This window comes from Elephas maximus, chromosome 7, assembly GCF_024166365.1.
Source record: "Elephas maximus indicus isolate mEleMax1 chromosome 7, mEleMax1 primary haplotype, whole genome shotgun sequence".
Taxonomy (NCBI): Eukaryota; Metazoa; Chordata; class Mammalia; order Proboscidea; family Elephantidae; genus Elephas; species Elephas maximus.
Window position 1 is genome coordinate 59906425 of NC_064825.1, and position 11926 is coordinate 59918350.

General features: G+C 48.0%; 1 protein-coding gene across 1 annotated transcript; it reads left to right on the forward strand.

The window, feature by feature from the left end:
* Positions 1 to 5201: 5201 nt before the first annotated feature.
* Positions 5202 to 10354, forward strand: CNGA4 (cyclic nucleotide gated channel subunit alpha 4). Its single transcript, XM_049890684.1, has 6 exons — positions 5202 to 5263; positions 5407 to 5508; positions 5710 to 5816; positions 6097 to 6742; positions 7410 to 7759; positions 9894 to 10354. The coding sequence occupies exons 1-6, from the start codon at positions 5202 to 5204 to the stop codon at positions 10352 to 10354; spliced, it is 1728 nt and encodes a 575-aa protein (XP_049746641.1).
* Positions 10355 to 11926: the final 1572 nt, after the last annotated feature.

Sequence of the window (11926 nt, forward strand, 5' to 3'; positions counted from 1 at the left end):
CGTCTAGCCCACTAGACTGTGAGAAAATAAATTTCTCTTTGTTAAAGCTGTCTTGTGGTATTTCTGTTATGGCAGCACTAGATGACTGAGACACCCCCACTAAGATATGAACTAACAACAACATCAGCAAAGATGGCTATAACCCAAAAAACAGAAAACAACAGATACTGGCAAAGATGTGCAGAAACTGAAAACGTCACCCATTTCCAGTGGGATTGTAAAATGGTACAAAAGTACAGCAGCAGTGGAAAATAGTTTGGCACTCCCTCAAAAATTTAAACATAGAATTACTACAACCAGTCGCCGTGGAGTCAATTCCAACTCATGGCAACCTCATGTGTGTCAGAGTAGAACTGTGATTCATAGACTTTTCAATAGCTGATTTTTCTGAAGTAGATCACCAGGCCTTTCTTCCAAGACACCTCTGGGCCAAGCACTTAGCTGTTTGTGCCACCCAGGGATCCCAGAATTACCATATCACCCAGCAATTCCACTCCTAAGTAAGTACCCAAAAGAATTAACAGCAGGAACATGAAGAGATACTTGTACACCAATGTTCACTGTAACAACATTCACAACAGTCAAAAGGTGGAAACAACCCAGGTGTCCATCAACAGTTGAATGGATAAACAAAATGTGGCATATACTCAACCATAAAGAGAAATGAAATCCTGATACATGCTGCAACATGAAAGAATCTTGAAAACATGCTGAGTCATAGAAGGACATGTATTATATGATCCCACTTACACAAAATATCTGGAATAGGCAAATGCATAAAGACCAAAGTTTATTAGTAGTTACCAAGGGCAAGAGGAAGGAGGAAGAGGGGCACTGAGTTTCTGTGTGGGGTGATGGAAAAATCTGGAAATAGATAATGGTGATGATTGCACAACATGATGGGTATAATTTTTGTTGTTGTGTGTCCTCAAGTTGATTTCGACTCATAGCGACTCCATGTAACATAGTAGAACTGCCCTATAGGGTTTTCTTGGCTGTAATTTTTACAGAAGCAGATCGCCAGGTCTTTCTCCCGCAGAGCCACTGGGTGGGTTTGAACCTCCAACCTTTCCATCAGCAGCCAAGTGCTTAACTGTTGTACAACCAGAGCTCCTTATGAGGGTAATTAATGTCACTGAATTATAAATGTAAAAAAATAATATATACATATATACATATTTGTTGTTGCTGTTAGCTGTCATCAAGTTGATGCTGACTCATAGTTGCCCTATGCACAACAGAACAATACACTGCCCAGTCCTGCACCATCCTCACAATTGTTGCTATGTTTGAGCCCATTGTTGCAACCACTGTGTCAGTCCATTTAGTTAGGGGTCTTCCTCTTTTCACTGACCCTTTACTGTTATATATAAAAAACGTAAAAACAAACCCAGTGCCTTCAGGCCAATTCGGACTCATAGCGAACCTACAGGACAGGGTAGAACTTTCCCGTAGGGTTTCCAAGGAGCGGCTGGTGGATTTGAATAGCCAACCTTTTGGTTAGCAGCCGAACACTTAACCGCTGTGCCACCAGGGTTCAGTACAGTTATAAAAACTGATATATATAATTTAAAAAATTGTGATATACATGCTTTTTTTTTTTAAAAAAAAAAAAAAGGAAAAGAAATGGAAGTTTCAGCCCAAAGGATCAGCATATACCAGGACAAGGAAGAATGGACAGCATGCAGGGAGGAGGGGGATGGTCTGGGAACTGCAGTGAGCCCAGTGTGTCTGGTGCCTAGGGCACTCGCAGAGGAAATCTTGCAAGATAAGGCTGAACACAGGTAGAGGTCAGGTCCTGGAGAGCGTTGTAGGACATGTTAAGGAGTTTAGATTTTATTCTTTGGATAAAAGAGAGCTGCAAAATTTTTCAAAATGGTTAGATTGATAATCAGGGGGCCTTTGCAAAAGACCAGACAAGAGCAAATAAAACCTGACTAGGGTGGGAGGGATGCAGGAAGGGGACATGTAGACACTAGAAGGCAGATCACCAAAGCTTCATGATCAGAGGAAAATGAGAGGAAGAATTAAAACTGGTGCTCAGTTTACATAAAGTTCAAAAACAGGCCAAACTAAACTATGGTATTAAAAGCCAAGATAGTGATTACCCTTGAAAAAGCATTAACTAGAAGGGGGCAAGGTGAGGCTCCTTAGGAACTATTCTGTTTCCTGATGTGAATGCTGGTTACGTGGGTGTGTTCACTTTGAGAAAATTGATCGAGCTATATATTTAAGACATATATACATACTTTTCTCTATGTATGTTTGTTCCGGTTACTATGTTGCATAACAAACCACCCCAAACTTAGTGGTGTAAAACAACAGCTACGTTTTTAGGATCACAGATTCTGGGTCAGGAATTCAGACAAGATACAACAGGAATGGCTTGTCTCTGTTCCATGATATTTGGGGCCTCATCTAGGAGGCACAAACATCTGGAGATAACTTGAGGCTGATGACTGGAATTATCTGGAGGCTACTTCACTCACATGTCTGATGCCTGAACTAGCATGGTTCAAAGGTCGAGCTCAGCTGGGACTGTCAAACAAGACATACAGGTGACCTCTCTGTCTGGCTTAGGCTTCTCACAACATGACGGCTAGGTTCCAAGAGAAAGCATCTTGAGAGGCAGCTTCCAGACACTGAGTGTTCTATGAGAACCAAGAGGAAACTGTGTGGTTTTTTCTGACCTCTGAAACTGCACAACATCATTTCTGCTATGTTCTATTGGTTGAAGCGGTCACAAGGAAGAAACATCAAAGAATTTGTGGCTATTTTATAAAATTGCCACAAAGCTATACAATAATAATAAAAAAATATTGATGCTAGGTTTTCTGGCTGAGAGGCCAGAGATAGGGATCACAGGAGAAAGAGCAGGTGGCAGCGGGAGGAAGTGGAATAACGAACTCAGTTTTAGACCCCGTGAGTTGAAGGTGCCTGTGGAACATCCAGTGAGCAGTTGGTGGTGTACATGTGTTTGCAGCTCAGGAGGAGCTCTTGGGAGTCATTAGATGGGAAAAGAAGTCCTGAGGGTATTGGAGATTGACCGGGGAGCATCGAGAGGGTGGAAAGAGAAGAAGGCCTAGGACAGAGTCCTAAGGAACATCAACATAAGAGGGATGAGCAGAGGGGCCCAGAAAGAGACTAGGAAGAAATAAATGGAAAACCAAGAAATTATGGTGTCACAGAAGTCAAGGGAGAAAAGAGTTTGGTAAAATGTTTGGGGACTGTAGATGTTTGTTCCAAGAAACTCACCAAAAACGCAAACCTAACCATATCACTTAACTGTGCAAAACATTTATCAGGTTGTCCATTGCCTTCAGACGAAATCCAAGCTTTGTAACATGGCTGACAAAGCTCTCCCCGAGCTGATCCCTGCTCGCCTATTCAGCCTCCTGTCTCTTCACAGTCCGCTCCACACCAGATCAAACCCAAGTCGATGCCAACTCATAGCAGCCCTATAGGACAGAGTAGAACTGCCCTATAGAGTTTCCAAGGAGCAGCTGGTGGATTTGAACTCCTGACCTTTTGGTTAGCAGCTGAACGCTTAACCACTATGCCACCAGTGCTCTACTCTCCCTCAGATCCTCAAAAAATATTGATGTCGCCCTAGTCACCCATGCTTTTTGATGCCTCTATGCCTTTGCACCACGTCCTTGGGTGGTACAGAAAGTTAAGTGCTTGACTACTAACCAAAAGGCTGGCAATTCGAACCCACCTAGAAGCACCTAGGAAAAAAGGCCTGGTGGTTTGCTTCCAAAAGGTCACGGTCTTGATTGAGCTTTACTTCATGAGCCCTGTGGAGTATATTTCTACTCTGCAACACATGGGGCTACCATGAGTTGGAATCAGCTCTAAGGCAACTGGTACTGGTATGCCTTTGCACGCTCTGTTTGCTCTGCCTTAAGTGCCCTTCGCCCGCCCATTTCGCTCTAACTGGCTAACCTCTATCTGTCCTGAAGAAGCCAGGCTCTGAAGGGACCCTTGCTATATATCATAACAGCCCTCTGTCATCCACCTACTAGAGTACTCAGCAGACTGATGTGTAATTGCGTATTTACCTGACCGTTTCCCCTACCAGCCTAAGAGCTTTGGGGAAGCAGAGAGCATGTCTCATTTACCTCTTACCCCAGTGTTGAGCACAATATTGGCCTGAAACGTAGATGTTGCTCTGATTATGACTCTTGACTGAGACAGATGATGGTAGTAAAAGGGACATGTGGTTGAGGGAGAATTTTTAGGGTTTTTGTTTGTTTTGGTATGGGAGGGATTTAAGCATTTCACAGAAAGGGAAATGGTGAAAGAAGTTGAGGATCCAGAGGAATACCTGGTGGACTCAGGAACTAGAGGTAACCGGAAGGGAATGGAGACAAAGACACTGTTGAATTACTCTCTCATCCTGGGATCAGCAGGACGGAGTAAGGATGCGTGTGGACGTAGATAAGGATAAAACCCACCTACTGCTGTCGAGTCGATCCCGACTCATAGCAACCCTACAGGATGGAGGAGAACTACCCCATAGCGTTTCCAAGGAGAACCTGGTGGATTTGAACTACCAACCTTTTGGTTCGCAGCCATAGCTCTTAACCACTACGCCACCAGGGTTTCCATAGATAAGGACAGAGATGAAGAAAACAGGTAGAGCTTACATCTGATGTGAGAGGCATCTTGCCCCTGAAGACTAGTTCAGCACCCGACACAGAGATAAATAGTTGTTAAATGAGTAAATAATGAGGCCTAAGCAGGGAACTTGCATAAGGTAACAGAGTGATTGTCTAAGCCTACACTTAAACTCAGGTCTCCTGACTTAGAGGGCTCCCATGTAGCTCAGCTTTGGGGTGGGGGACAGAAGAAGAAGGGATGAGTGGTATATCTAGCAGAAACAAGGCCCAGCCTTCCCTGTGAGGCAAGCACCACTCAGCCAACCTTCTTCAGGGACCTCATTAGAGCTGTTTAGCTAGGCAGGTGTCAGCCTAAGCCCTGGGAGACAGGGCGGGGTGCTGAAGCCACACAGCCTCCACCTCTTCTGTAGCTGGCGCTGGTTGTGTTGCTAAGAGCTTCAAAAGCCAAAGACAAGAGAAGTTGAAGCTGGAGCTGAGGGCAGCCTTTTCCAGGTTGTCAGGCACTAACCTCCACCTCCGGAAGCTGCCTACAGGTAGTGGCCCTGGATATCTCACACGCCAGCGCCAGGCCACAGAACCATGAGTCAGGACAACAAAGTGAAGACAAGAGAGTCTAACCCCCCTGCCCTGTCCAAGGCCAGGTGAGAGATCCTGGCCCCCTGTGTTGGGTCTGTCTGCCTCACTAGATGGTAGGGCCTGATTCCTCTTGGCTCCCCCAGTCACAACTACAGCATTGAATGTCTGGTGAATAAATGAAGCACGACCTCCCCTCCTGCCACCACAGGAAGTCGCTGCCTGTCCTGGACCCATCCGGGGATTACTACTACTGGTGGCTGAACACGATGGTCTTCCCAGTGATGTACAACCTCATCATCGTGGTGTGCAGGTTTGGCGGGAGCACTAAGGGAGGGCCTTAAGGATCCTAGGGAGCAGAAGAGAGCAAGGCCTGAAAGAAGGGCAGGCCAAAGGAGGGATGGGGGCTGGTGGGAGCCGCTGTCCAAGGCAAAGCGCTGAGGGGCCAGGGGAGACAGTCTCTGCCTCCCACAAAGAGGGTGCCCTAGCCAATCCCTCTGTCCCCGCCCTCCAGGGCCTGCTTTCCTGACTTGCAGCACGGTTATCTGGCGGCCTGGTTCGTGCTGGACTATACAAGTGACCTGCTCTACCTACTGGACATAGTGGTGCGCTTCCACACGGGTCAGTGATCCAAGGGCTAACCCTTTGTTCTGTGTTCCCTTCCACTTTAACCTCTTAGTAACAAGAGAGTGACCCCTTTCCTTACAGTACTACCACAGGCCTCTATGCTTGACAACACCCCCAAGATCACCTCAGGACCCCCCTTCCACTGTCTTCCTTTCCTTCACTGGCCTGCTACTGTCACCCTCAGTTACTATAGCAGGAAGGTGCTCTGACCGATACCTACTGTTGACCCCATTCTGTGGCCGATCCTGGCCTGTCCTCCCCTTCTCCCCTCTAGGATTCTTGGAACAGGGCATCCTGGTGGTGGACAAGGGTAGGATCTCCAGCCGCTATATTCGCACATGGAGCTTCATGTTGGACCTGGCTTCCCTGATGCCCACAGACTTGGCCTACTTGCGGCTGGGCCCGCACATACCCATGCTGAGGCTGAACCGTTTTCTGCGTGTGTCTCGCCTCTCTGAGGCCTTCGACCGCATAGAGACCCGCACGGCTTACCCAAATGCTTTTCGCATTGCCAAATTGATGATTTACATTTTTGTAGTCATCCATTGGAACAGCTGTCTGTACTTTGCCCTGTCCAGGTACCTGGGCTTTGGGCGTGACGCATGGGTGTACCCAGACCCTGTGCAGCCTGGCTTTGAACGCCTGCGGCGCCAGTACCTCTACAGCTTTTACTTCTCTACGCTGATCCTGACTACTGTGGGTGACACACCACTACCAGACAGAGAGGAGGAGTACCTCTTCATGGTAGGTGACTTCCTGCTGGCCGTCATGGGCTTTGCCACCATCATGGGTAGCATGAGCTCCGTTATCTACAACATGAACACTGCAGACGCAGCTTTCTACCCAGACCACGCGCTAGTCAAGAAGTACATGAAACTGCAGCATGTCAATCGTCGGCTGGAGCGACGAGTTATTGACTGGTGAGGGCGCTGGGGTCCCAGACCTGGACTGGAAAGGGTGTACGTGGTAGAACCAAAGTGAGGTGGCTGGGTTCTTACTGCATGGTGGGCTAGGGAGGGCAGTCAAGGTGTTGGATTCACTGGGCAGGGCTTAGAAAAGAATGTTCTCCACTAAGGGGACCTGGAGTAGCGGAGAGGGTGTATAAGAGACTGATAGGGAGAGGCACTCATGCACCAGAGCCCTGGAGAGACAGCCCCCCACACAGAGGGTATCTTCAAGATTAACATGGAGACCAGGGAGTGGAGAACTGCCACTGCCTGGTAGGGCCCAGAAAGGGAAAGGAAGAGAACAATATCCCCCAAAAACGGCCAACAAAAAGATGATTGGCTATGTCATGGTAGAACATTGTGGGCCCAAAAACTGAAAGTATCACATAATTGGCTATAGCAGAGGGGCCCTAGAAGGGAAGAGAGTTTGGTGATTGAAGTAGCAATCAATGGGGTTGTACAAGTCCTGTCACTGATGGGTGGGGTAGGGCCTGACAGGAGGTAAAGGGTGTCTCATCCATTGTCAAGTGGTGGAGAATTCCATGCCCTATGGGAGAGAGAAGAGATCATACACATTTGTGACCAGGAAAGGAGATTGTGGGCTGAAGATATTCATCAGCCACACTGCTCTTGCCCCCAGGTACCAGCACCTGCAGATCAACAAGAAGATGACCAACGAGGTAGCCATCTTACAGCACTTGCCGGAGCGGCTGCGGGCAGAAGTAGCTGTGTCCGTACACCTGTCCACTCTGAGTCGGGTGCAGATCTTCCAGAACTGTGAGGCCAGCCTGCTGGAGGAGCTGGTGTTGAAGCTGCAGCCCCAGACCTACTCCCCAGGCGAGTATGTCTGCCGTAAGGGAGACATTGGCCGAGAGATGTACATCATCCGTGAGGGTAAACTGGCTGTGGTGGCAGACGATGGCGTCACACAGTATGCCGTGCTTGGTGCAGGGCTCTACTTTGGGGAGATCAGCATCATCAACATCAAAGGTAGGCACCCTAGCATTTGTTCTGAGGGTAGGGCTGGGGGAGAGGGGTGAGAACACCAGAACCCCGTGCTGGGATAGTACTTCAGGGCTAATGGATGAAGGCAACCTAGCCCATGTGCCCATGCCTAAGTCATTAGAGGGCTCGGGATAGAAAGAAGGTGGACATGGAGGGTCTGTTTCCTGAGAAGAAGCTGAGCCAAAGTCAGTGAGCAGAGCGGATCTTTAAGAGAGGAAGGAGACATGCTCTGTGGGTATTAATCCAAGACACAAGCAGACCAGTGGAAAGTGACAGAGATAATAATAATAATAGTGTTGCTAATTGCCATTAAGTCAATTCCAACTCATGGTGGTCCCATGTGTGTAGAGTAGAATGGCTGCACAGGGTTTTCAAGGTTGGGACCTTTCAGAAGCCGATCGCCAGACCTATCTTCCAAGGTGCTTCTTGGTTGGTTCAAACTACTAACCTTTTGGCTAGTAGTCGAGTGCTCAACCATTTGTGCTACCCAGGGGCTCCATAATAATAATAGTTGATATATATATGGCATGCTTACTACCCTGTTCTAAGTGTTTCACATGTATCAGCTCATTAAATTCTCATGACCGTGTAAGGTAGGTTTTATTTTTATCCCTATTTTAAAAATAAGGAAATCGAAGCACAGAGAAAAGTTAGGTAACTTGGAAGTCTACACATGTAATAAGGAACACACACTTGAGATCGAGACAAGGAACAGCTTTCTCACAGCCAAGTGGAAAGGAAAGAAGGCTAGAAGGAATTCCCTCTTACTTAACATCAACTCTGGGCTGGCCCCATTTTTCATTATTATTTATTTATTTATTCATTATTCTTTCATTCTTCTCATTGGTCATACGCAGTAGAAGTTGTTATGCTTGATTACAGACTTGAAAAAAAAACCTCACTCCCTGGAAAGGGGATGCACTCACCCTCGTTGATGTTCAGATGGAGGCTGGATGTGCTGTAGACTGGCAGATGTTCCAGGCCTCTCTCAGCCTGAAGGCTCCACCTTTTAGTGTTTCAGAAGGCCACACATCCGTCCTCCAAGGACCCCCTCAAGCTCCACAAGCTGCATGTAGTTGGCTGCAGTCTACTGGACCTCAGAAAATTCGCTTCGCTTTTTAAGACTTCAGTTTCCTCACTTCCCCAATGGGGATGATGTTGAAAACATCTTTGTGAGGATTAAATGAGCTATATGGAAACCCTGTTGGCATAGTGGTTAAGTGCTATGGCTGCTAACCAAAGGGTCAGCAGTTCGAATCCACCAGGCGCTCCTTGGAAGCTCCAGGGGGGCAGCTCTACTCTGTCCTATAGGGTCTCTATGAGTCAGAACCAACTCGATGGCACTGGGTTTGGTTTTTTTGTGTGTTTTATGGGTGAGGCAGCCAGCACAGTGCCTGGCACATGGGAAGTGCTCAATAAGCAGTAGCTCTCCTTCCCCCTTTCTAAGGTCCTTTCTAACAATGAGACCGCAGCATTTGGCCTCACCTATCTTGCCATCTCCTAACATCTTTCTAAAACATACCTCATACCATATAGCTCCCCTGCTAAATAGCTCAATAGTTTCCCACTGCCTTCAACATAAAGTCTGAACTCTGCCATGGCTTCAAGAACCAGCTTGGCCTGGCCCTCTCCTCTCTCTACTCTTCTCACACCCTCCACTTCAGCCACTCTGAACTGCTTACTGTTTTCTGCAACCATTCCTCTGCTCATACTCCTCCCTCTGCCTAGATGATCCTCCCCACTTTCCCCTCCTCCTCTTCCCCTAATTTCCTTCTCAGTTCAGGCATCCCAGGAAGCCTTCCCTAAGTTCCCTGCTTTCCACCTTGTTAGAGGCTCTTTACCTGCTTCCTCATAGTACTCTATTCATATGTCTACACTGCACCAGCCATACTGTTATGCAACTCTCTGTTTAAATGTCTATCTCCTCTAGACTATGAATTCTTAGAGGCAGGTTGCTGATGCCCAGCACAAAGCCTGGCCCCCAATCCAATACTGAATGCAAGAATTAATCAGGGAGGAAAAGAGGTCAAACTGGAGTTGGGGGTCCTGGTTCAGGAGTGAAATGCCACCCTTTGCTCCCCACTAACTATCCTCCCATCTGTCTGTCTGTGGACCACAGGGAACATGTCTGGGAACCGTCGCACAGCCAACATCAAGAGTCTGGGTTATTCAGACCTGTTCTGTCTAAGCAAGGAGGACCTGCGGGAGGTGCTGAGCGAGTATCCTCAGGCCCAGACCGTCATGGAAGAGAAGGGCCGGGAGATCCTGCTCAAGATGAACAAGCTGGATGTGAATGCCGAGGCAGCTGAGATCGCCCTGCAGGAGGCCACAGAGTCTCGGCTTCGAAGCCTGGACCAGCAGCTTGATGACCTGCAGACCAAGTTCGCTCGCCTCCTGGCTGAGCTGGAGTCCAGCGCACTCAAAATTGCTTACCGCGTAGAACGGCTGGAGTGGCAGACTCGTGAGTGGCCAATGCCGGAGGGCCTGGCTGATGCCGATGATGAGGGGGAGCCTGGTGAGGGGACTTCCCAGAGTGGGGAGGGAAGGGCTGGCCAAGAGGGACCCTCAGGCCTGGAGTAACCTCCCCCCACTCCCCAAGACCCTCACCTCCAGGTGAATGCAGAGTTGTAGGAAAGCCTGTCTGCAGAGAGTCCAACATACTGCCTGCTAGGTCACAGAAATGGGAGTGAATTGGATCTGTAGGTGCCCAGCCAGAAATGTAGGCGTATAGCACACATTCAGTCCCCATTCACCAACACATATACACATGCGCATTTGCACACATACACACATATAGGCCACAAGACTGTACGTTCCATATAAAAGTGCTCTGGAGTTCCCATTCTAAGAACACAACTGCTTTCTCACAAGCATAGATAAGCCTTACACCCACATAACATATTCACATTCAGCCATGCACACCTAAACACACATACACCAATAGACACACAGATGTCTTCCACAGGTGTGTATGCACTTGTGAACAATAAAAGCACACCTAGGGCCCTCTAGTCCAAGATGTCCTTTAAAGGCCCCTTAGTACGGGCAGTTCACAAGTGTACCCTGAAAGTTGCACTTTAATAAAGTATTTGCCTCCTCGCTAAGCATTTATGGGGCTGGGGGGGTTAGAGGAAGAAAAGCTGATGATGGGCCAGGGTGCATTCTGTCTGAATTCAGAGTTACAGGGGCCAGGAGCATGAGCTGTATATAGCTGGGGGCTTGGCTTCAAAGGGTCCGGAGTACCTGATACACTGAGAATCAGGACAGAGCCAAGGCAAAGCATGTTCACGCATCCCACTGCTTTCATACATATACTTGCACACACATGCTGGCCATCGCGTCTCGCACCAGAGTATGTGTTCTCAAATTTGTGGCCTCTAAGGCACACAACAACAACAACAAGGGGTTTGGAGAGGTCCCTAGGTGGCCGAATGGTTTGCAGTCGACTAAACCAAAACGTCAGTGGCTCTAACCCACCCAGCAATGCTGAGAATTTGCTTCCTTAAAGATTACAGCCAAGAAAACCCTATAGAGCAGTTCTACTCTGTAACACATGGGTCACCGTAAGTCGGAATCAACTCGACAGCAACACGTTTGGTTTTTTGGTTTTAAGAGATTTGATCTAGTTTAATGGACCAAAGAAGATACATCTGTTCCTTTCTTTTTTCCCTGGCCCAGCCCAGGAGCCTGGGGTCTGGAATTCCCTGTGTTCAAGGCTGATTCCAAGGGGGGAATAGTTCCCAGGACCACTCTCCTGGCGCTATCCTACTATGCCATTATTGGTGCTGGCAGAATCCAGCCTCCTTCTCTGTACAGTACTACACAGTGTAGGGTGGAAGATGGAGTCTAGTAAAGTAAAACACCATGGGTGCGGACAGTTGGAGATGAGAACTCTGGGGGTTTTGTCCCAGCAACTTCAATATACCTTAAAAGGAGGTCTGCAGGCTTGGGCCAGGGAAGGTGTTATGGGGTCTGTGGAGAGGAGAATCTGATGTCATCTCTGAATCAGATTCACCGTAGGCCACAAATGCAGCTCCGCCAGGGACTCGCCAGTCTTTGGGTTTCAGCTGTGCCAGGTGGTACAAGAGAATGTCAGGTAGGGCTTTCTATGTTGTGAGGACAGGGTTGTGTGGAGAATGATCTACTGACTGT